Raw genomic sequence first — 27,539 nt, forward strand, 5'->3', positions numbered from 1 at the left:
TTTTCTTAGACAAGTACATAGACCACCAGTCTGTAAAAAAAATGAAAAACTATTCAATCACGTGACATTTGGTACGCATTATTAACAATGAAAAGAAAATTTGCAGTTGAGCACATAAGTATTTGCTTTTTTTTTCTTCATTTTTCGTATTTTTTTTATTAAAAAAAAGATTTTCGGTGATAATTTTATTCTATTTTAAAACTAAATTAAAAAAAAAAAAATTAACGCAAAAGTAAAACTATAAAAAAAACTATGAAGGAAAATAATTTAAATTTAAACCAAAAGATAATTAAAATTACAATAACCCAAAATTACATACACTTATAATCGGAGGGAGAGGGAGGGATTATTTTTCAAAATGCAAATAGATTGTCAAAAAAAAACATACATAAATGTATGTGCCTGTGTGTTATGTTTTTATGCATGTGCGTATGTGTGAGGGTGTATGCGTGAATTTATGAATGTATGAGTATGTGCAAAGCAGAAAGGAAAAACAATTACACACAAGGAATAAAAATAAACGAGAGATTTGACCAGTTTAGTTCGGATTTTAAAACATTTGTTGATCTGAGAGAGACAGGTTAAGTATCACATTATTTTTAATTTCTTCCTTTGTTTTTTTCTCCTTTTTGGCTTTCATATATTATGCCTTCAAGATTTTTTTCATTTCATGATACAATGTGTATTTTATTCTAAATATATATATATATATATATATATATATATATATATATTTAAGAGGAAACCTGATAAAAATATCGCTTTAATTAAAAAGAAATGTAAGAATCATTTTATAATAAAAACAACAAAAAAACATAATTGATAAAAAAATTTTAAGTGACTTCCGTTTAGCCTCTTTCTGGTGATTTGTTCAAAACATTATTTCTGAATTATTCAGGTGAAGGAAATGGATCAATTTACTTATTTCAGAAATACAGGAAAAATAATTTTTTAAAAGAATTCAACAAATCGTGGAAAATCTCAAATCTGTGTTTTCATTTTCGAGATCAAGAGACATTGATACTAATGAATTTGTTTGAGGTCAAAGTTCAACTTAGTAGTGTATTATTTTTTAATATAATAATTTTTAATTTCAGTTAAATGACAAGATTTTTTTTAAAATTTCTATCATGTTTTTCTTAAATACATCCTTTCTAAAGTAAAATGAACATTTTTTTTTAAATATTCATTTTTTTTTTTATCCATATAGGTAAAAGTTGAATAAATTTCTAATAACATGAGTGTTCTATTATGAGGGGAAAATTTTAACAATAAGAGCGTAATATTTATATTTTTTATTTTCAAAATTTTAGATAAGATAAGCAATCGGTACCGTCGGTTTCAGACCTGATATTAGAGAACTGTTTCAGGTTCCAATATCAAGCTCTCTTCAGCCGATCTATAGACTGAAGAGAGCTTGATATTGGGATATTAAACGATTCCATAATATCAGGTTTTCAACCGACGGTACCAATGGCTTATCTTATCAAAACTTCTCAAATATATATATATATATATATATATATATATATATATATATATAGTAATCAAGATAACTTTATATCCACAAAGTAAAAGTTCAGAAAATCCTTTCTGATTTATATAAAAGTGCTTAATAATATATAGAGCTTTTTATTATGTCTAATTTTAAAAAACAGTTATACAATAATTTTGACTACACATTTGCAAATATGTTTCAAACAGAACCAGGAATAATCAGACGTCTGGTTTTATAGTTACATAGAGTGAAATCTTTGTAGGTTTCACTAAATGTAACATCGACGAAGGATCTTGGCCCAAACATGTAAGGCTATCCATTATTCTTACTGAAACATAACTGCAAATATGTAGTGAAAGGTTATAGGTAAATTTAAATTCTATTTTTTATTTTGCATATCAATGTTTGTGGGTTAAAACTCTGTAACTAAATTTTTTATTATTACTTAAGAAAACATAAAATTTAAATGCTTAAAAACTTGATTTTTTTTTTCATATTTGGTGGGAACAGTATACCTTTTTTTTTATAATAAAACCACAAAAGTGTATTTCATCTTGCTAGGATTTTATTGCTTGAGAAAAAAATTGATATTGATAAAATAATTTGATTAAATTACAATTAACTTAATCAATTTTTAATGCCAAAATAATTGAAGAATTTGGAAAGAAATTTTCTAAATTAATTTCCTCAAATAGAAATCCAAAATAAAATATTTTGCAGTAGATTTTTCTACATCAGATGTAAGTGTCTAAGCGTTTCGTTCCGAAATCAACATAGTATAATAAATAAATAAATAAATATTTATTTGAATATTTTAGATAACAGTTTTGCAAGCAAACCAACTGGAAAAAGTTCCAACTGGCAAAGTTCCGGGAAAATAGTTTGCTTTTTTTTTTCTCCCAGGACTTGCGGACTGAGAACCAAGTAAATGAACTTTATCCAGTTGGTTTCCTTGCTAAAGGGTTTTTTTGGTTATCCAAATGTTATAAGTTATATATGTGTGTGTTTTTATATATGAAAAATAAGGATAAAATATAAAAGGATAACTATATGATCTTGCAGCATTTCATTCTTAGAACTTCATTAAAAGACGACATGAGAATATGTCTGTGTATACAAAAAAGTTTAACAAAAAAAGGTTTTCTATCACTTTTTATGCCTCCTCCCTTTTCTTTTAACGTGTATAGACTTTGTGTTGGCCATCTTGCAGTGATGCCAATAATTCTTTCCACCTCGCAGACTTTCCTAGGCCCTGGCCACTTCTCACATGGCTGCTAACTTAGACCGACGTGTAAAATACCTTTTTCATCTTTTTATACACAATAAAATATTCACATTTTTCCCTTTTGATGTAATTTCCGAAAAGCTAAAATTAAATTTTTTAAATCTAAATTTTTATTCGTTATATATGTGTGTATACGTAGATATTTTTACCATATATTGTGTGTGTATACGTAGATATTTTTACCATATATTGTGTGTGTATACGTAGATATTTTTTACCACATATATATACATACATACACGTTTATATACATAGACATTTTTTACCATATATTATGTATGTATACGTAGACATTTTTTCCATGTGTATATGCGTATACATAGATATTTTTTACCATATATATGTCTGTATGTGTGTATACGTACATATTGTTTATCATATCTATGGATATATAGACATTTTTTACCATATATATGTGTATACGTACATATATTTTTACTATATATGTGTATAAGTAGGTATTTTCCTACCATATATATATATATATATATATATATATATATATATATATATATACATACTTAGTTTTTATCATATATATGTGCATACATAGATTTTTTGTTTACGATACTTGTGTGTGTAAGCTGCATATATATTTGGAAGATTGGTGGGTAGGTGGATTAGAAGTGCGGGCTATGCATAACGACCAGGATACCAACTTCATGACAAATGTCATTAACATTTGCTCATCATAACTGGTCAGACATACACCCCCGGGTAACTCTTGTTTGCAATGCAATATTTTTTTTTTAAGCATTTATTTAATAAATCCCAATTTTGTTTTCTTTTTTTTTTAAATATATATATATAAAAAAACTAAAAACAGGAAGGTCAGAACATTTAAAGAAAAAAAAAAAAACAATGAATAAATGATTGTTTGATTGAATTATAGCGATCGATCGATATATATTGATTTTCAATTTTTTTAAAAATTGTTTTTAATTCTTTCCTTCTCTCTCTCTCTCTCTTTCCCTCTATCTGCGTCTCGGTTTTGTGTATAGCAGACAGGTTGGGATGGGGATAAATACAGGAGAACGATTAAAAAAAGGATAATTAAACAGATATAAACATCACACATAAGTATTTGTTTTTTTTTAAGTTCTGATTTTTTTTTAGATGAGGACTGATTGTTCATATTACTTGTATTGATTGGACTATTGTTCTCATTTTGAGTCTTATTTGTGCAACGTATCGGTCGGATTGGCCTTCGACCGTCTTCAGGCATGTTGGTTATCTTTTTTATATTAAAGCGCTTTAACCATAACTTCTAAATCCCTAACACCAACGTTTGAAGTCTAGCAATTACAAGGTACATTATAAATTTTAATAATAAATGGTATGCACCTTTATATGACAGACTTAAATATATATTAATTTAGTAATATTTTATTGAATTTACTTTAACTTAAAACACACGCATATATATATATATATATATATATATATATATATATATATATAATCTTCACATAAATTATCCTTATTACCATCCATATTAACTTATTTTATTTGCTTTCAACTTATTTTATTTGCTTTCAACTTATTTTTTTTACTTCTTTACATATTTTTAAATTTTCATTTGTGAAAAACTGTCGCTCTTTATTAGAGTTGTCCCCTCTTTGTCAACCATTTTTTTTTTACAAATTCGAAACTAAAACCATAAAATAGAGTCTAACTTAAAGAAACAAAATTTCTACGTATGCAGTAACCTTTCTCTTTTCCAAACAACCAACATGCCTGATGATGGTCGAAAGCCAATCTAACCGAAACGTTGCACAAAAAAAAAACACTCACGATTAGAACAATAGTTCGATTAATTTAAAACATTATTTGTTTGTTGCCTCTAAATATATGAAAACGTTGGAGAGGGAGAAGATTAAAGGAACGGTAAAACAATCACAGGTATTTAAATTTGAAGGGTTCGGAGGATAGGGTGAATTGCTAGGCTCCCAAGTAAGAATAAATTAGCGGCATCATGTAAAGTGTCACGTTGAAAGCAAGCACTGCGATCGTGTGACCCCAGGAAGTGTACACTCACTCAAAAACGCATTTGATTACGATACATTGTGAGCGAGATTTAAAATAGAAAGAGAAAAAATCATATGTAAAAACTTCGCTTATTTAGAAAATCAACCCGACTTAAAAAAGTAAAACAAAGATACCGAAAAATCTCTAAAATGTATTACCCTGTCAGATAACGAGGATGCCAAATCATGTAAATAAATCGAGTAATTTTGGTTTATTTTTCTTAATTAACATTATCAAATTTGATAAGGAAACAACGCAGGAAGGTAGGAAGCAGAAGCACCCATATTGATTTAGATTGCGTTGAAATTCAAGGGCGACAATTCAAGTCGATTACCAAGATTTTCTTTGTATTCAAAATAATTACAACTTCTTATTCGCTAAAGATTGGAAAATTTGATCTTCTTAAAAAAAACAAAAACTACTTGATCTTTTTACGTGAGTTTTGGAATATGGCATTTTCATTCCGTGTCGAGTACATATATCAGAGACTTTTTTTTTGTATTTTTGTTTGTTTAATTAAGTGTAATTTTAAATGAGGAGCAACACTTCATTAAAAAATGTAATATTAATGGACATCTTCATATGTAAGAACCTGTGCACAATTGTATACGTGTTTATTGTTGCAGAAAAAGTAATCAAAATACGGATCTCGGATTGAAACACTCGCTAAGTCTAGCCATAGAGGAGAGCATAAATATAGCAAAACAGCTGTCTGCGGATAACCATAAATAATATTTTATTTTCTTCATGTAAATATAGTCATATCTTGCTACGATTTGCAAACCGTTTCGATCTTTATTGATCTCATAAGGCAAAAAAAAAAAAAAATAATAATTGAAAATTAAAAAAGTTGAACTTTCTATGATTTTAAAGGAGAAAATATTTTACCATGTCTAACGTATAGCATGGTTTAAAGGTCTCACGATATCATAAAAACCTTTATCTCACGGTATCATAAAACCTTTATCTCAGGATATCATAAGAAAGCACTCATAAAAGCTTTGTTTTTCCACATCGTATCATAAAACATTTAAACCATACTATAATACGCCAGACATGGTAAAATATTTTCTCCTTTAAAATTATATAATTGCATAATGAAATCAATAATGATCAAAACGGTTTGCACATATTAGCAAGATATGACTATATTTACATAAAGAAAACAAAAATTATAAAGTTGTTCTCATATATATATATATATATATATATATATATATATATATATACACACACACAAGTTAAAAGTATTCAGGAGAGAAAACTCGTGAATTTAACAAGACTATTAAAAGTGCTCAATAAAAAAGAGCACGATATATTTTTTATTGATATAGACAAATTTACATGGTCGCGACACTCGACTTGCTAATGTTTCGGACAAGTAGTCAGTCAAGATCATAAATTCTTTTCAGGCGACTTAATAAAGTTTGTCTACAACTGAAAGAGTTCGTTTTTTTTTTGTTTTTGTTTTTTTAAAGAACCGGACCCCTTCAGTCGTAGACAAACTCTATTAAGTCGCCTGACGAGGATTTGTGGTCTTGACCGACCACTTGTCCGAAACATTAGCATGTCCAGCGTCTCGATCATGTAAATTTGTCTATATCAATAAAAATATATAGAAATGTGTAGTAATCAATAAATAAAAAAATGACGATGTAAAACTATATATATATATATATATATATGATATAGATATATGATATAGATATATGATATAGATATATGATATAGATATCTATATATCTATATATATATATATATATCTATATATATATATAGATATATATATCTATATATATGATATAGATATATATATCTATATATATGATATAGATATATATATATATATATATATATATATATAGATATATATATATATATCTATATATATATATATATGATATAGATATATATATATAGATATATAGATATATATATATATAGATATATATATATATAGATATATATATATATATATAGAGAGAGACAGACAGACAGAGAGATTTATTCAATAAGGGTATACATCATTTGGGTGTTGGGTAGGTGAGAACACTTTATACCATGACATTTCGAAGCCCAGTTATATAAAAGGTTCCCACTAATCCAACACCTCTAATCGATGTATACCTTTATTAAATAAATAAATATATATAAATCCCCCCCATTTTATTTTTCCCCTTTTATTCTCTTCACACCGTTTATTTCATTTTAACCGTGGATTTGGTTTTAACACTTTAATCATGAATTTTCGTCTTCCCTTCATGATTGCATTATATAAATCTATACGTATTACTATATAGTTTTATACCTTCATTTTCTCCCTTTAGTGAATTCTTTAGAAGCTCCAAAACAATTTGTTGAGCTTTGTATTATCCTGATAAGTGTCCTCTTAAAGAATTGATTTTATTTGTTTTTTTTTAAATCCCCCATATATATATATATATATATATATATATGTGTGTGTGTGTGTATGGTAAAACTAGTAATTAATAAACCCCTAAAGAGTGTGCTCAATACTACTGCAAAGCAATATGTGTTTTATTTTTTTTACCGTTTTATCTGTTTGGTTACATATGTTGGACCATTTTTACGATCTAACAGCCTCGTCAGACATTACAGAAGTCTGTAAGGTACCTTACAGAACTCCTGTAAGGTCTGACGAGGGTGTTAGATCGTAAGCATGGTCCAACATATGTAATCAAACAGATAAAACGGTAATAAAAAAATAAAACATTATATATATATATATATATATATATATATATATATATATATATATAGTGTGGCCCAAAATAGGTTTACAGTTATCAAATAATCATTTAGTAGTAAAGTATGAAAAGTATGACATGCTGACGCCTCTGTGTAGCTTAATAACCATAAAGAATATATGGTAATTAAGCTACACATATATGGTAATTAAGCTGCACTTCATATTTCATATTTACTACTAAAAGATAGCTTAATAACTGTAAACCTACATTTAGACGACCATGTATATGCAAGGTACCATGCACATGTTCGTTCTTTGCATGCATAGCTGTAAAACAAGCAATCATTAGGCTTAGCAATAGTGGAGAACCATGATATGGCAAAACAGCTGTATATGAATGACCATATATGTGGAAATATATATATATAATTTGTATGATTGTGTTTTGGTGAATATGATTCTGTATAAATCCCTAGAAATGTATGCGCGTATATATATAGATGGAGATATCTTATTTAATGCATAGTTCATACATGGGAAATAGCATATATGCAGGTGTGTATGCATATGTATAAATATATACACATATATATAGGCGGATTATATACATATGTATATATTTATAGAGGTATATGCGTATTTGCATGTTGTATGTGTGTATGCCAGCATCTGGAGTAATAATAAAGTGCATATATGTAAGAATCTCTATGTATACATATTACTCCTAAAAAACTGGGTGTATGCATATATATAAATACATACATATGTATATATAGGCGGTTTATATAAACATGTATATATTTATAGATGTGTGTGCATATATATGTATATTTCGATGTTGGTTGTAGATGCAATGTTAACTCCTTGAGTTGTGCATATTGTATATATATATGTATATATATATATTTTTAGAAAATATATATTTTTTAAATATATATATATATATACACACATTTTAAATATACATATATATATGCACACACGCATTTTAAATATATATGTATATATATATATTTATTTTAAATATGCATATATATATATATATATATATATATATATATATATGATCAATATAAAAATTCATATAACTCTAAATTTATTTTTCAGAAGAAAATGTTCTCAAATTTTTCTGTTTTTCTTTTAATAAATCATGTCGGCAGAAAGGTTTTCCAAGTTAATCTCTTTTTCACCATTCTATTTTCGGATAGTAACAATATACCGTTTTTATATACATATATATGCATAAGTGGAAATGGGAATATGAATATATTCATAACGTGTGTGTGGGTGTTAGTTATTGTGTATTTATTTTTCCAACATTTAAGGGATTTTTTTTCCTAATTGATAATTATCGATAAAAAATTTATATTTGGGGGAAAACGGTATTCTCCGAATTCCCACCCAAGAAAATAATTAAATCTCGGATGCATACAAAATCAGAGAACACAGAGAGAGAGAGAGAGCGAGAGAGGGGAGAGGTGGAGACACTATTTGTTTTAAAATACCCAAAATTACATACGTTGTTTTTATTATCATCAGTAATAATAATTCACAGTAACCTTTATTGATTTAGAGTTTAATAATTTTGCCAAAAAAAAAAAAAAAAAAAAAAAAAAAAAAAATTAGTTCAGGGTTTAAAAATTTGCTAATAAAAAAAATATATTCTTTAAAAATTGACAAATTTTCGGCCCATTTCTTTTGATCTGGAATTCTTGAAAGGTTTCAGCAATTCTTTAATTATTTAGACTTATGCACAAACGAAATATGCTCAAAATAAAACGACAGGAAAACTTAAGGATATATTTACCAGTTGAAAGTATTGGTGTACACCAAAAATTACGGAAAATTATCAAGTGGAATTTTAATAAAAAATAAAATTTATTTAATATGCAGAGTCAAGGAAGTGCGGAACAGATAACCGCGTGATATCCTCATATTAGAAGTTTATGGCATGCTGGTTTAAAGACGCATAATGGTCTCATTCTAGCATGGAATCGAACATCAGAATTTTTTTTTTCTACAATTATACTTTAAATTTTTCCGTAATTTCTGGCGTACACTGGTAAGTATATGCCCAATAATTATATTTGTAAGTTTTCCTGTTATTTTTTGACTTCAGTATTTTGCTTGGAAAATCTGGATAAGCAGCAAGTTTTTTTTTTGTTTTTTTTGTTACAAGCCATTTTTTTTTTATTTTCTCCAGGAAGGAAAATAAAACTTTCAAAAGAATTTGAATGAATATTTTGGCAAAAAAAAAAAAAAAATATTTTTTTCAATCATGGTACTGGATATTTCAATGTTTGGGATTTCGTATTTATTTGAACTATCAATTCCTCCTCTTGATTTGTTTATATATATATATATATATATATATATATATATATACATACATACACACACATATATAAATATGTGTGTGTGTATATAGATGTATATGTTTTTCTCCTTGTTCTTCCTTTTTCTGTTAGCCTTCTTCGTTAATTGTTAGTCCCTTCACAGCTCATTCAGGCGCTTGTCTCTAGCGCCGGTTGAAGCTTGGGTTGCAAAGTGCCAACTTGCAGGCCCGCCTGGATGTTTGGTGGCATCGTTGGTTGCAGCGTCGGCTGCAGCGTCGTCTGCATACTACCTTGCATGGTCTGCATCGGCTGCATTGTCTGAATAACTTGAACTGGCTGTCGTTGGGGCTGGGTCTTGTTCGGTGTTGGTTGCGGGGGGTGGTACGGTGGTGGGGGGTAATCGTCAAAAATGTAGGTAGTGTGGGTCCGGTGCTCTTTCGCTAGAGTGGCATGAGCTCGCAAGCTATGGTGGCGTTCCCCAGCAGAGGCTGCTTGGGCAGTAATGCTCTCGTAGCTTCTCCGTTCCGGGATCACCTCATAGTAGTTCTCCGAACTCGACTGCGAGTAGTCCGCCTGCTCGCGGTCGGAGAGCGAAGGATTCACGTAGAAGATGTCCTGGGTCATCGTTGCTTGGCTTGAAGTAACTGAACCGTTTGTCTTGCGCCGGACTGCCACACACCAAAGAGAAAGAAAGAGTACGGCTAGAATCAGAGTGACGCCAGCCACTACTCCCAGCACAACAGATACATAGAAATAAGGCTCAGTTTCGGGTTTCGGGGGGATGTAAGTCTTCGATAACGCATCCTCCTCGCAAGTCCCATAAAAACCGGTAATGTTGAAGAAGTAATTTAGATTAAAGGGTTTCTTAGAGGCGCAACGACTTACGGAGAAGTACCATCTTCTGGCCCCTCTCGACCGAAATGTCCGTTCCCCAATGCACACGTAGTATGACTCTCCCGTCTCGTTAGATATCTTACAACCGACAGAGTTATTCCCGGTGTACAAAGGTATTATCTGGTTGTTGTCTGGGGGCAGGATTTCCTCTCTTTCAATGCACGACATGTTATCGCTTAACGCATCAAGTTGGTCATCATAGTAAATCAATAGATTGGCACAGCAGTCGCTCACGGGGTACCAGAGCTGATACTGGATCTTTGCCATGTCCCTGTGGAATGTCTTCTGAATGAGATAACCGTACCATGGCAGCCGTGTGTAGACCCGGCCCTTCACGATGCACGGAGGTTGTTGTGTTTTCGCCAACCCAAGTATAAAGACAACCAGCACCAACAGGTCAAATTGAAGGGTCCATAATAGTGAGAAACCTATACTGGAAGTTTTTCTGACGGCGGCCATTTTTGATGAGGGGGTGTTGAGAAATTTGAAAGGAAGATTTCAAATAGATTGTTCGTGTTTTCCTTTTTGTTTTCTTTTTATGATTTTTTTTTTTTTTTGTTCAATTTTAAAAAATAAAAATCAGAATTTATATATATATATATATATATATTTGGGGAGAGAAACTTTTGTTGGACTTGTCAAGAACGTATTTTTTGGAGCAGAGTATAAAATTCCCGGATTTTATTCAATGCCTAGCAAACGAAAAGTTAGCTTTTACTCCAAATTATATGATATGCCCAATACAGATGGCGTTGGTCGTAAGATAAAAAGTAACAAACACATAAAGGAAGCACAAGTTGAATAAAACCAAGTTTGGCACAGGGCAAGAATTTTGGAGGACACAATGAGTATAGCACAGACGTGAAAAAAATTGGTTAATACTGCTGCAATGTTTAACTAAAAAAAATGTTTTTTTCCTCAGCGTTTAAAAATATCAAATATACAAAAAAAAACTGTTTTCGCCCGAATAATTTTTTTCTCGTTCTTAAATTAATGAATAAAAATTTAAAAAGAAAAAGCGACTACGATCAGAGTTTTGTTTTGTGGACACTTAAGAGTACGTACGAATAAGCGACAAAGAAATTTACACTCAGTAGATATTTTTGAAAAAAAAAAATTTTTTTCACAGAATTGCCAACAAAATCAAACACGACAAGCTACTTGGCGAGGAGGGGGAGCCTTTGTTTAAAAAAAAAAAGCAAACAAAATAATGAGTTTTAAATAATAAGAAAAAGATATCAGCGGTTAATATTTTTTTTTTTGTTCTACTAAAACATTTTTTTTCTTTTCTGAGTGATATCTGTTCAGTTTTACTTTTTAATAAAAGCTGTAAGCCTTAAAACCCAAGACGTGTGTGTGTGTGTGTGTGTGTGTGTGTGTGTGTGTGTGTGTGTAGATAGAAAGAGAGAAAAAATATATATATAAAGTGTGTATGCGTGTGAACGTGTGTAGATTTTCCAATTTGGTTCCGATAGATGCGTTTCTTTCTTCCTTGCTTTCGTATTGGTACTCTTCCGGTAGAGTTTCCACTGGTAGAAAGGCTCCTCCTTGCTGCGAGACCTCCCAGAATGAGAGTCTATACAAGCCAATCGATCAGAAGGGTTAGAAGGAAAGTCATACGGTTATGGATAAGGATGCCGATGTAACACAAACAACGCAGCGTCCAAACCTGGAATAAGAAGACGAAGAAGAAATTTAAAAAAAAAGAAACAAAAAAAAACAGTAATTAAACATTTACTACTTTTTCCTTCTTCAACTTCTGGCAAGAAAGAAGAAAGAAGAAAAAAAAAACAAACAAAATACTGAGGATGGAGGTTGACCCCGAAATATATTTAAATTATAAATTTCAAACAAGTCAAATTTTTGTTTATTTTTTAAAAATTGCGTTGTAAGTTGGCTTTCAAGTGCGACGGGTGCGGGTTTTATTTTATTCAAATTAAATCAATAATAATAACGGAACTCATACACCTGACGTTAATCTCGCGTAGCCAATACAACAGCTGAGAGACAGCGCGCGGATCTTTACTACTGACTTTTTTTTCTCCAACTTTACAATATGGCAAGAAAGAAGAAGGAAAAAAGAAGAAGGAAAAAAGAATCGAAGTACTGAAGATGGAGTTTGACTCCGAAATATATTTAAATTATAAATTTCAAAGAAGTATTATGTGCGCGTGCGTGTGTGTGTGTGTGTGTGTGTGTGTGTGTGTGTGTGTGTGTGGTGTTTTACATATACAACAAACAGCATGCCTTTTATCATTGTCTCATCTCTTTACAATGCCGGACAAAATTGGTAATTTCGTAATCTTATTCAATTATTCTGTTGAGGTTGCAATTTCACCGCTGTTTACGTTTTTGCATATCGAGTGGATTACCTGATTCCATGACCGGCCCAAGGTTCATACTCCACTGTCCATTCCAACTAACTAAACTCCACGTCTATATCTAAAACTAACTTTCTAATTCATTACGTTATTATCCCCATGTTCCAAACTGGTCTCTTGATTCCAAATTTTTATTCCAAGTGAAAACACGATCGTCAGAATAAAATTCCATTCTATCAAGTTAACATGCCTTAATTATGGTTTATAAATATTTCACTCTAAAATACATCTTTTAGGTGACATTTTATTTAGGCTTACGAAACAATAATAATTGACTAGTTTAATTTCTGGTGTTGCCCCTAACCAACAACATAACGTGTTCAAGGAATAGTAACAGATCGATTGCTCTTTTTTGTTTTCACATTTTGGGGTGAAAAATAAAAGTCAGATCATGCAGAATGTTGGATTTAGAAACCCATATTTTCAGATTTCAATGTAATTTGCAACGAGTTGTTTATTCACATTATATTTAAACTTCTGAATCTTGGTAAATATATCTTGATGATCCATCGGTACCTTCGGTTTTATAACACTTAAAACTCAACCAACAGGGTAATTGAGCACTCTAGTTATTTCTCCCATAGGACTGAATTAACAATACTTATGTTTTTTTAGGGTGATATTCTTTTTCAATTATACTTCACGCTTTGTATATACCAATTCTTTTTGCTTAGAAGCTCAATGTTTGGTTGAAGATACCAATAGAATATATAAAAAAGAATAACAGTATAGCTACATTTCAAGTTTCAAATAAGTATCTTTTACCAAACAGTTTTTCCAGCATATAGAATGTTAGATTTTGAAACACACGCATAAGATTTTGATGTAATTATAATTTTGATATGCTCAATAAACTTTTTGACAAAAAAAAAAAAAAAATTGCAGGAGAATTCACGGGCGTGTAGATGCAGAAAAAGTGAGGAAGCAGAGTTCATTCACAGGCAAAACTCTGAAGAAAACTTCTAACAAAGTAATAAAAATGGATTTGAGAAAAAGATGTATAAAGACCCGGTCAGAGATAGGTTATCTTGGAAGCGAGTTTCTGCTCTATCCTTATTTTCATGGCAACGCGCTCGTCTGAGCTCCAATCTATGATCTACCTTGCCAAACCTTCACAGAAACACTCGTCTAGCTGCAACAATGATCAACAGTTTCCCCCACACTCTCTGCATGTGCGTAAATCTAAACCCAAATTTCATAAATCAAGTTTCTTTCCTCGGACTGCCCACCTGAGTAACTGTTTCGCTGGCGTGTTTTCCAAAGTCAACAATAACAAATAAAAATTGGTAAGTCAGAATCAAAGTCCGATCCCACAACTTAAATACTGTGATCGTCTTCAAGTCCAATGTAAACAAGTTCTTGTAGAGTCGCTTCCCTAAATAATTCATTTCTATTCCATTTCTACTAATAACTATTAATACACTTTTGTCTTGTGATTATAGTACACTGGTGAACTCTTATCCTCGGTTGGCTTTTGGGTGTCTCCCATGTAATAGAAAACAAAATTTCCAAAGACAGCATTGAAAATCTAATTTATAAAATTTACTACGTCTGTCTGTGTGTCTGTCTCTTTCCATATTTTCAAACTATCTCTAGCGAAACTAAAAGTCGCAGAGCTGCGCTAGGGGCCTCAAATGATTGGAGTTTTATGGACCGTTCTTTTATGGGTCTTTAGCCGGTTAAAATAGTTTTTAAGAGGTCAAAATTGAAAAAAATGTGATACATTTTGTACATTCATCTTAGTTTATTTTTTATCATTTCATAAGTGTGTCACGTTAGTACAGTGGTAACATCACGAGATTTTAATGCTACAGTTTTGATTTCGAGTCTAGCTGACGGCACGCAAATACTATTTTTTTGTACTTTTTGAAATCACGACTATATTAATAATATATACGAAATCTGGATAAATTACGATATCATATTTAAGCGTATTTTACGACCGGGCTAAGCTCACCTTCCACCACCGAGCTAGTGGATGTTAAAGCAAACAATTAGAGAAAAAAAACGGATGGATTTTTTTTTTCTGTTTGCAAAAGAATTCTGCTTCATCTGGTTCACATTTTCTTTTTTTTATTATTATTTTATTTTTCATTTTATTTTATTATTATTATTTTTTTTTTTTTTTTTGTCTTTTAAAAACAAAGCGCTGATATCGTATAAACCAAACATAATTCCATTCTAGGAATTTTGAAATCTATATTTCATCACGTCTAGTCAGAGGTTATGTTTGGAGACAGGAGGAGGGGGGGTGATGTTTCCAAGGAATGGCACATCGCCACCCCCACTACTTCACTTCACTAAAACAAGAAAAATAACTTCTCATAAATTCATGAACTGTTCTTTCAACAATATAAACTTAGAAATACAATTTTTTGGTTTTAAGTGTGAGAAAAGTGTTTTTAGTCATGACACATAAGAGCCAGGTACGTCCAAGGATGGAATACTGTTGCCACATCTGGGCAGGAGCTGCTAGAAAGGACTTGTCCTGCCTTGATAGAGTTCAAAATAGACTTCGTAGCCTCGTAGGAGATGTCCTTTTCTCCTCCTTACAACCTTTATCTCACAGAAGAGATGTTGCGAGTTTGTCTCTGATGTATCGTTATTTTCATGGAAAGTGTTCAACTGAGCTTCAATCTTTGGTCCCCCCTCGCCAAACTTTCACAAGAAACACTCGTCTAGCTGTAAACACTATCAATAATTTCCCCCACTCTTTATCTGTGCCTAAACCTAAACATAGATTCCATGAACAAAGCTTCTTTCTTAGAACTGCACGCCTGTGGAATTGTCTTCCGTTTTCCTGCTTTCCGGCTGACTACAATATGGTTGTGTTCAAGTCTAAAGTAAATAAGTTCTTGATGAGCCGTTCCATACAAGTTATTAAATTTACCAAATTTTCATTACTAATGATTACTATATTGACCAATTTCTACTGTACACTCTTTAACCCTTATCCTTGAGTGGCCTCTGGGCCTTGATAATGTGGTGATGCCTATGTAAAAAAAAAAAAAAAAAAAAAAAAACACATCGTGTACACTTTAATATGATGCCACTCACCTACACACACACACACACGCATAATATATAGCGCAAAAAATATTTTTTGGAGAAAAATTAATAACATGTAGCAAATATGAGTTTAACATTTTTGTAAAAAAATAGTGTCAGTTGTATTTTCAATCTAAAACTGACCCAAATGTTATAAATTAATAAATACTAATAAATACTCAGAAAGTAATATTGTGCTACATAGTTCAATACAAATAATAAAATCGCATTGTAAGAGAATCTTGAATTTACTTCTTCACTTCAGCAATAATAAATGAAAATTGGCTAGTCCGAATCAAAGATGAAATGAATATGTTTGTAGGTAATTAAATGCTTAATACGCCCAATGTTTTGAACAAACTACGTCCACCTCTTAATTTTATTTGTTTGCATATTTTGTTACACTTATATAGAAAAAATAAACATTGTGGTTCCAAATAGAAAAAAAGTCTTATATTCTTCAATTAAAAATGAGTTATTCCCCTCGCTGATTTTTATTTTGTGGTTATAATCTGTTTTATGAAAGTGTAACAAAGTATGTTATCATAGTATTTCTTTTTAAATTGCATTTTCACCCCAAAGCCACGGTGCCACTTTGATGTAGAGGGCTCCTATCTGGGTTATACATTGTAGGGGTACTATGTAGGGAGTTGAGCAGCAAGATGTCTTCTGCATGTTAGTACAGTCGGGGAAACAAGAACCCGGAAGTGAACTCCTAAAGTCTAGCAGTCCTAGCGAAGAAACTATTAGAGTAGAAGGCGTTCTTACATCTAGGGGTTTCTACTGTGTATTGGGTGGATGGTGTTGCTTGTCGGGTTTGTTGGAGATATTTACGCCGAGGTAGTACTAAGTCTTGTACTTCGTTGAAGCATCTACAATTAAAGTCCTTGGAAAAACAGGCAAAGAGATGCAACATTTCGTTTATGGGACAGTGGTTGAAGCCTAGCTGATAGTGCGAGACCTATTAGGTTGGTGACTATCTTTTGAACCCTGTCTAAGAGGAAGAGACTAGTAAAAGATACACCAGCCCAAATGTGGCAACAATACTCCATACATGGGCGAATAATGGCATTGTAAAGGTACAGGATACTCTCAAGCGCAAGTAGCATTCAAGCGCGGTAGAGAGAGCGCATCTTCTTTGCAGCAGCCTTGGCAATGCACTCAATGTATCCGTTTCCACTCATTCCCCAAGAACGGTAAGCCGAGAAGTTTGAACTAGCTACTTCCAAATAATGTATCACTAGTCATGGCTATTAGTGGTTGAAAATGTTTCTTGTATTTATTAAAGGAAAGTAGCTTAGTCTTGGCAGCATTGAATGTTATCATAGTTTTGTCCCCATTCCACCACAGACCGGAGGTCTTCATCTAGGGTTCCTGCCATTGCGTTGAATACGTGTTCATTCATTTCCCCTTGTGTCTGTCATAGAGCGTGGTGTCGTCAGCAAATATATCCATCCCAGAGACAATTTTATCAGGGGAGTCAGTTATGATTATTAGAAATAATAAATGTAAAATTATAACAAATAACAATCAGTTAGTATCTATCAACTTAAATGCTATTTCAGTTTTACTATGAAAACTCTCACAAGATAATTTTATGCTTGCCAATAACATGGTTCAACAATAACAAATAAAAATTGGTTAGTCAGAATCAAAGTTTGATTTGTCAATTTAAATGCGATTTAGGTCCAACAATTAAATCTAACAAGGCAACCTTATGTATTAGACGAGTTAGAACAAAGTTCCATTACTTCAAATGCAATAATTATTCAAACCTAAATAATTAAGTAACGTTTGTTTGTCGCAAAGTAGACAAAAGAATAGGAAAGAACTTTTTTTGTTGTACATTGATATTTCCTCATTCTCTCGTTACTGCTGCGACGCCCCTCACGTGATAGGTATTTTGAACGCCAACCACGCCTCTAACGTTATCTCGAACGCCATCCACGTTTCTAAAGTGATCGCCTTCTCTAATCTACTTTTTATCTATTGTTTAACCGATTTCTAAACCGGTGACGCTATTTTGCATGCATTTGCATACGCGTGTCCGCACTGTTACAATTACAATACATTTTTCCCCTCTTTTGAACAATGTCAAGGCCGTCAATCTTTAGGTCATCTGAACTAATCTTAACCAGGATTAAAAGTCAATTTTTCTTAACCCCCTCCCCTTTTCATTCTAAAAAGGATAAACAAAGGCCCTGCACACGAGCAAAAACAATCCACTCAGCGAAGGGAGAGGGCATGAGAGGACTTGCGCATGTGCCATTCGTAGTCCACTCCACACCCCCAGGCTAAATCGTAATACTGTTATTTAGACGGATTATCCGCAATTAAAACCGACAATGGAGAAACCCTTGGGGGTAAAAATCCTTAAACATTTATTTAAAACCAGTCACCAAACCGAGGATTACAATTTTAATCATCATCAGCCGATGCTGATCGGTACACTGGCTTGCGTGTCACTAGAGCGAGATGAAGGGTGCCGAGCCGTTGTTAATACCATTTGGTCGGTATGTGCGCGTTTGGTCTGTCAGCAGTGAAACTCAGTCTTAATGAATATCCTCCCCTCCACATAAAAGAAATAAAGACTACTAGAATTGTTCTCTGCAAAGACCATACTACTGGCGTATTTAGCTCTCTCCCACCCCCGGAAGATGTGATATAGGTCGAATAAAAATGGGATTGAAGAGTCTGCGTCTCAGTGGAGGAACTCTTTGGCCAGCAGGTAAAAATATCATGGGCAGCCTTGTCTACATTCTCTAGTAGGGGCGTCTCAGGCAATTAGCAGTAAACTAATCATTTCTCAAAGCGAAAGGCAAAGCATGAGGGGGGTGGACCTCCTAGAATTGCACAAAACTAGCAACATATGGTTGTCAACAAGGAAAAAACATTTCAGAAGTGGCCAAGATTTTACTGGTTTTCGGTTCGAGGGAGGTGGGAACCATTGATCGAATCTCCTGCCATGGTTTAACATTAAACAAAGAGTTTTTCTGAAACCTATTGCTGATCTAAATTGCGTGAGTGTTCATGTTATATGTTGTTTTTTATTTTTTTACTACACGTTATACACACACACACACACACACACACACACACACACACACACACACCCACACAGTAGAACCTAGGATACGTTATTTCAGGTTTCGATGTAGAATACGATGTGTTGCCGGCCACTGGTTACAGTATTTGCCCCGCCTTACGGTGTTAATCATAATGTTATTTGATTATATACAGGTTTATTTATATACTGCACTGTATTTTGTTACTTATTTTTAATGCTTTATCCCGCGGTTCTGCTCGACATACATATAAAGTTTAGATTTTGTCGCACTGACATTGATATTAAAAACCCACTTTTTTCATATTTACAAATTATTAAAACCGACTTCTTAATATACTCAATCATAGGTATGCGAGCAACGTTTACGGCTTCTTATTGGATGATGTGTCTTTTAACTATCACAGTTATATTTATGCATATTTTCCATATTGTACATAACTGTAGCATTTAGGATGAAAAGATTTATAGCACAAACACCCACAAATATATATATATATATATATATATATATATGTAAAAAATATTTGTAACCTTTATATATCTAATTTTAAATAAGAATGTAAATATACTAAATACTAATCAGAGTGGGGGTGATAAGTAGTTAAATGGATTCATCCTAATCTTATAAATACAAGACTGATAAATTAAAAAATTAAAAAATGTATCCATTTTAAATGTGGAAATTGATGAATCGCACAGGTAAGAAATTCATTTTTATAGTATGAAAAGGTTAGTAATTGCAATTAAGAATAGAAAACTGGATCAAATGTTTGAAACATGTCTTCTTCCTAAGATTAAGGGTGGTGGTGTTTGATCAACACTGCTGGGGAGCCATGATGGAATATACTGTTTTGTTTTTAAATCCCCGAAACAGTGTTTCATGGTAAACAACTGATGATCCCTTGAAAAATAAATTATTGGTATTATAGTGAATTCGAGAGCGAGTTGATGCAGTGATAGCAGGTGATTAAATGACTTACTGACTAGATGGTTTTCTAACGAATGATAAAAAATATTTTTTGGTATTGTTTTAAAGGTTAAAAACTTCCAAGACTATATATATATATATATATATATATATATATATATATATATATATATATAACTCGGGCGAATAACGTCTTTCTTGTTTATTTTCAATCCTTGTCGTATAATAAAAATTGTTTATACAGGTTTATAATGATTTTGAAAATTTGAATTTTCTAGGATATATATTTCTCCACTTTTCCCGTTTTTTGCTTTCTTAATACCTTGTACATTTTATGCATTAGATATAAAAGGCTATATGTTTGTCTGTTTGTCTGTTTCAAACTATCTCCTCCGAAACTAAGAGTCGCATAGTGGCGTTATGGGCCTCAAATGATTGGATTTTTATGGACCGTTCTTTCATGGGTCTTTAGCCGGTTAAAACAGTTTCAAGGGGTCAAAAAATGGGTCAAAATTTAAAAATATCGTTTGTACATTCATCTTGGTTTTTAATTTCTTCATCAGTTCATATGCATGTCACGTTGATACAGTGGTAACATCACCAGCTTCGAATGCCACAGTTTCGATTTCGAGTCTAGCTGATGGCACCCGAATACTTTTGAAATCACAACTATAATAATACATACGAAATCTGGGCTTATTAAAATATCATATTTAAGCGCATTTTATGACCGGGCAAAGCCGGGCGCACTCCCACTGATATAGAATATTTAAAAAAATTGTATGCTTGAAACGTTATGTATAGTGTGAGAGAAGTTGTGCTTGAAGGCTATGACAATACAGTTTGTGGGAAACACCTTGATCACGAGCTTGTGTATTTTACATGTACTTTAATAGTAGTTGCTCCGACGAATTACAAGTCCTAATCCACCTTGGCATAAATACCCCCGTGAAACCCGACAGGCAGTAAAATTCCACCCTACACAGTAGAAATCCCTAGATGTAAGAAAACTTTTTACTCTAATAGTTTCTTCCCCAGGAATGCTATTCTTTGGAATTCCCTTCCGGATTCCTGTTTCCCAGACTGTAGTGACTTGCAAAAGTTCAAGTGTAATGTAAACAGACATCTTGCTGCTCAACTCCCTACATAGTACCCCTACAATTTATGTCCCCGATAGTAGCCCCCTACATCAAAGGGACACAGTGCCTTGTTTGGGGTGAAAATGCAAAAAAAAAAAAAAGAGAATATTAAAAGTCTAGAACGGCAATTTTATCATTTCACTCTGTATTTGGGACCATGTCTAGAAAAGATTAATAAGATATGTTTTTTTTTACATTTAATCTTCTACATATAAGTACAGCCAGTTAGGCGAAAGGCAATTCCAAAGCCTAGCTGTTCCAGTAAAGAAACTATTTAAGTAGAAAACATTAGATCCGATTTGAAACATTTTGAAGGTGCTTGTGCGGTATAGGTCCTACTTGTAAATTTTGAAGGTGCTTGTGCAGTATAGGTCCGCTTTGCCAATTTTGAAGGTGCTTGTGCAGTATAGGTCCGATTTGACAATTTTTCAGGTGCTTGTGCAGTATAGGTCCGATTTGACAATTTTTAAGGTGCTTGTGCAGTATAGGTCCTATTTGACAATTTTGAAGATCCTTGTGCAGTATAGGTTCGATTTGCAAAATTTTGAAGGTGCTTGGGCAGTATATGTCTGAGTGGAAACATTTTAAAGGTGCTTGTGCAGTATAGGTATTATTTGAAAAAAATATATAGGTGCTTATAGCCCACAACAGTAAAGTGGTGGTATTTTGTTGCTAAGCAGGTTCGATGATATACAAGTCGAGGTGGCACAAATTCAACTAGTTGATCTGAGAATACTCATTAACATATTTATAACGGATATGCAACATTGCAGGGATGGGACAGGGGTTAGAGCTTAGTTGACTAAGTGGGACCTATTAGATTAAATACCCGTTTTGAACCCTGTCCAAGGAGAGACTAGTGGTAGATGCACCAGCCCAGATGTGGCAACAATACTTGATGCATAGGCGAAATTTCAATAACTGATGTTCAACAGCTGTCATCCTGTATGGCAGATTACGTTGTCAGTATTCTTTTATTCACTTACCCATAACCACGATGTTTCCCCACAAACTGCATTGTAATAACCTTCAAACACACCTCAGTAGAATATGAAAAGTTTAAATCTTATTTGTTTACGAAGATTGTTCTTTTTCCTGATCTAGCGGATTTTTAAAAATCTCAGTTGGTAATACTTAGCTGTGAAGCAGAAAAAATACCAAGTAAATTCAAATCTAGAACACTATTTATATTATTTGCTGAGTTGTGATTATCTTTGGAAATAAGATTACATTGAAAAATATTAAAGATTATGGAATTCTTTTGAGGACCAAACAATGCTAAACTTTAAATACTTTAAAAGTTATTTCACACAGAACTAGGTCGTGCAAACACATGTTAATAATTTAAAAAAAAGAAAAAAGTATTGGGATACATTAGTTTTCTCTTGCTTTTTTAGAAAAGAAATAATATCTTTTATTTTGTTGTTTTCGTTTGTTTTACTTAATTACATCCATCCGCCCAGATTTGTGGCGATCAGAAACATAAGTAAGAATAGCCTTTTAAATCTAAACATTATGCTAACAATTTTCCAGATTTCCACGCGGGAAGGGCGGAGGTAGCTTTCCCTTCTGAGTCCCCAAAGACACCACAATCTAGGCCATTGCTGAACTGGCTTCTAATCTGTAGATTGAAGCGTAGTTTCACTTTTTTTGCTTCAATTTACTTTAGTCAATGTTCTCAGGAATTGAGGTGCCCTTTCCTAGGGACTGACACTTGATATCTGCATGAGATACACAGATATCCGAATATTCCGTTAAAGGTCTCTTTTATATCTCAAGTACTGATTTAATAAAGAAACTGTGAACATAATTTTTCTCTCCCAACTGACCATTTTAAAATTTTATGGTATATTTTGCTTCCAGTCTTTTAGTCTTACTGAATTCCAAGACAAGAATTCATTTCGTCCGATTGCGTACCCAACTTCGGGATGTTACTTCAAAAAACAGCACTTTCGGAAAGTGCACCATGCCTTGTAAAAGACAATATTTGTTAACCATATCGAGATCTTATTTGGGCCATGAATACGATGTAATTTTGAATATTTAGTTTAGAGCTTACTTTTTTAAAATTGTATGTTCACCCCAAAGAAGGCACGGTACCACTTTGATGTAAGGGGCTACTATCTGGGACATAATTGCAGGGATACTATGTAGGGAGTTGAGCAGCAAGATGACTGTTTACATTACACTTAAATTTCTGCATGTCGGTACAGCCGGCGAAAACAGGAACCCGGAAGTGAACTCTAAAGTCTAGCAGTTTTCGGGAACTATCAGAGTAGAAGGTTTTCTGGCATCTGGGGATCTCTACTGTATAGGGGTGGGATTTTGCTGTTTGTATGAAAAAGTATCCTCATGTCAGGTTGTCTTGACAAATCCCTGTACAGTAATCTTAGAGGATAGTGCCTAGTAGGCATTTAAGTTTACTCCAGTAGACATTCAAATTCCCTCCCAGAGACATTCAAGATCTCTGAACGACTTTGTGTATTTTGGAGTTATAATCTTTTTAGTACTAGCACTATGATCTATTAAGTACTAGCAGTTCAGCCCGACTTTGCTCGGGCCCTATGTACTGTTCATAACTTGATGTGCATATATATATATATATATATATATATATATATATATATATATATATATATATATATATGTTTTATTTTTTATTATTACCGTTTTATCTGTTTGGTTACATATGTTTCGGATGTTGGACCAAGTTTACGATCCAACAGCCTCGTCAGACCTTACAGAGAATCTGGTTTTCTGTAAGATCTGACGAGGCTGTTGGATCGTAAACATAGTCCAACATCCGAAACATATGTAACCAAACAGATAAAACGGTAATAAAAAAATAAAACACATATTTGCTCTACAATAGTATTGAGCACTCTCTTAAAACTTTTACTAAATACCAGTTTTACCATATATATATTCAAAAGTTTGACTCATGCCCAGAGAACCTACATTTAAAATTTTATGTGTTTAGACCCTAATTTGGCGAAGGAGTTTAATAGAGTTTGCAAAGGTCAACTCTTTATTTTGACCTCTTGGCAGTCAAATCTCAATAGCCTTATATCAAATCTCAAGTCTGCAGACTGAAAATTGACAGAGTAGTTTGGTAGGGAAATGTACACACACAATTTCACTTTTAGAGATATATAGATTATGCCTGAGGCGCCTCTAACAAAGAATGCCAGTGGGTTTTCTAGGCATTTCTTGCACACTAGAGTGCTCAAGAGGACTGGCTTCTTAAATCCCACTTTCTTACCATTGTGTCACATCTTCCATATGAGAGAGATAAACATAAAATAATCAGAGAGTCTAGACTATTGTTGAGATGGTTTGTTCTCTATTGGTTGAAATGTTTGAAGCGTTGGTTAATTATTATTAAACGATGCACGGTGGAGAACATCTATTTATGTGAACTTCTCGTAATCCAGCATATTAACTAATCGTAATCAGCAGGAAGTTAGTATTTGACGGTGATTAATGACTTCCGGGGAAGCTGGACATGTGAAGTCGAGGGTGAGAAAGCGCGAACTAAGGATTGCATCAGGCGGCGGGGGCAAAGATTTTTACAACATCTTGTGTATGTGAAAGGACTTCGGAAAAATAATAAAATGCGTTGTTTTGGAAAAAACATGAATAAATGCATTTTATTTGCACTTAAAAAAAAAAAAATGCCGAGTCGGATTTTTATGTCTTCTGTTTTATTTGTTTCTTTGCGACGGTACCAGACAACGTGTGGGTCCGAGAGGTTTTAAATGTAACGACACCGCTAAGTAACGGGCGCGTTATATTTTGATATTTTAGATATAGACACATTTTCACGGAAATAAATGAACGTTTAACGATACAAAAATACGAATATTTTCACAAAAAATAATCACTAAGCAGTTCCAAAAAATTTGAATATTTCAAATTTAAACGACACTAGCTGGCAACCCGGCGTTGCCCGGCCGTTCATTACGCTTAAACATGATATTTTAATTTATGCAGATTGTGCATGAATTATTATAACTTTTGGTTATTATATATTACGAGGAATAGTTTGCCCAGTAGACTAATTCGCAATAATAATAAAATAATAATAATGATAATGTCGTTCATCAAATACCGTCTGTGTTTGTTTACAATATCACGTCAGCTGAATTTGAATGCTCTATAAATGTCACTCCTGAGTAGTGTTTACTTTTAAAATATGTAAACAAAGAAATGATTTGCAGCGATTTTAAATGGTACCTCTTCTTTTATCGTAAATTGAATTCATTAATAAAACAAAAATTAAAATTAAATGGTGAGATACACCCTGGCTTGCAGAAGGAGTCATTCGATCACTAAGCTTTCTCCCCAGATTATAATAAATCTTTTTTTTTTTAGAAATGATTTGCCGAGATTTTATTATTTATCTTGTTTGTGTAACGTAAAAAAATCCCCTGTATTTTTTTTTATTATTTAGAAGAAAGAAAATCTATTTTTAAGAGCGGATTTTTTCGATTTTTTATACTTGTATGCATTTCTTTATAAAACATATCGGGTTTGTATTACTGTACACATAGATTCGAAAAAGTTGTCAAAAAAAAAACAAATATAAAACAAATAAATGTTATCAAAGGCAAGATAAGTTACTTTTATACCAAACTGGATATATTTTTCGTGTTTTAGTCAATGTAACATGTTTATTCAGCTCCCAAAACATACAGTGTTTACCTATGTATTGGAAAATTCAAGATGGCGCCAGACTCTTTTTAACACTGTAAGTTTGGGAAAAGGTGTTATAAATAGTAAACTAGACAAACTACTATTAAAAAAACACCAAATATATGTCACGGTAATATATATTGAGCGAGTTTCTAAAGTATTTTGTCTAGTTTTATATTTATAGCACCTTTTCCCAAACTTACCGTGTTAACGAGAGAGTCAGACGCCATTTTGAATTTTCCAATACATCGGTAAACACTGTATGGTTTTCGAGCTGAATAAACATGTTACATTGAATAAAAACACGAAAAATATATCCAGTTTGGTAGAAAAGTAACTTATCTTGCCTTTGATAACATTTATTTGCTATATATTTGTTTTTTTGACAACTTTTTCGAATCTATGCCAAACCCAACATATCTAAGAACACTTCCAGACATATGAATTACCTTAGAGATTGTAAATACTAATAGAGTACAGGATATTGCAGAAATTATTTGATAAAACAGTTACAAACATAGTAATTGTCTGTATTTTTGAGATGAGGTGTTTTCATTGATTGAGATTGTCGGACTGACTTCCTCATCTTGGTTGTTATCGTCACAACGTTTCGGCCGTTTTGCCCTCCTGCCTTCATCAGCTGTTTTGTATCGAACTGGGGAACCGTTTGTTAGGAGTCTCGAACCCAACCCTTTATTATTACGGGGATACCGTGTTCGGACTCCAGCTAGTTGCTGATTCTCTGTTTTGAATGTTACTTTTTCACTGCCTTCGTTCAGGATTGAACTCAGCACCTTTTGGGTAACTGTAAACTTTGATACAACTTCTAGGACCACTCGGCCATATGTCAATGAATGAACCCAGCCCAAAACAATGAATGTTAAAGGGTCATAATAGGGGTCAAAGTTTACAAAAAAAAAAATTGACCGCTTTCTTTTGTTTATGTTTTTTTGTTTTTTGTTTTTTTGCTCAACATACACCTCCAAACACCCGGGCAACGCCGGGCTAAAATGCTAGCAAGAAAGAACACAAAATGGTGTTAGAAACCCACCCAATAAATGTTACTGTTACTACACTGACATTGAGTTTCTAATACCATTTCGTTTAATTTCTTATTTTCAAGTGATTATTGAATCTTTAAAGACATCGCGGCCACATTTTCTTGTTCACCGGTGGGTGGTCTTCAACATTACTGGTTTTTCGAATCGAATAAACATGTTACATTAAATAAAAACACTAAAAAATTATCCAGTTAGGTAGAAAAGTAACATTTGATAACATTTGTTATATTTATTTTTTGACAATTTTTTCGAATCTATGTGTATAGTAAAAAAAAAACATCCCTTTTTGTTTTGTTAGCTGTTCTAATAAATGTCCTACTGTACTGTGGAGAATAAATAATATGAACATACAACCAGTGTTAGGGAGTCGGAATGGTTACGGTTTGACTCCGGCTCCAACAACTGGTGTCTTTAAAAGTACGCAATTAATCAAAGCACAGAAGTGTTTAATTATTCCAATGTCTAAATA

The 27,539-nt window shown here is 32.5% G+C and overlaps 1 protein-coding gene and 1 long non-coding RNA gene across 2 annotated transcripts in view; both read right to left on the reverse strand.

The window, feature by feature from the left end:
- Positions 1-9,863: 9,863 nt before the first annotated feature.
- On the reverse strand, positions 9,864-11,359 carry LOC145246128 (uncharacterized). Its single transcript, XM_080107978.1, has one exon. The coding sequence runs from the start codon at positions 11,208-11,210 to the stop codon at positions 10,026-10,028; it is 1,185 nt and encodes a 394-aa protein (XP_079964104.1). The 5' UTR covers positions 11,211-11,359; the 3' UTR covers positions 9,864-10,025.
- A 492-nt stretch (positions 11,360-11,851) lies between these two features.
- LOC145246129 (uncharacterized) overlaps positions 11,852-27,539 on the reverse strand; it is an 85,061-nt gene continuing 69,373 nt past the window's right edge. The window contains exon 2 of the long non-coding RNA XR_013863097.1: positions 11,852-12,420. This is a non-coding gene — a long non-coding RNA (uncharacterized LOC145246129). The remainder of the gene's footprint in view (positions 12,421-27,539) is intronic.

The sequence above is a fragment of the Euprymna scolopes genome, chromosome 23 (assembly GCF_053919585.1).
Source record: "Euprymna scolopes isolate OS-2025 chromosome 23, ASM5391958v1, whole genome shotgun sequence".
NCBI classification, from domain to species: domain Eukaryota; kingdom Metazoa; phylum Mollusca; class Cephalopoda; order Sepiida; family Sepiolidae; genus Euprymna; species Euprymna scolopes.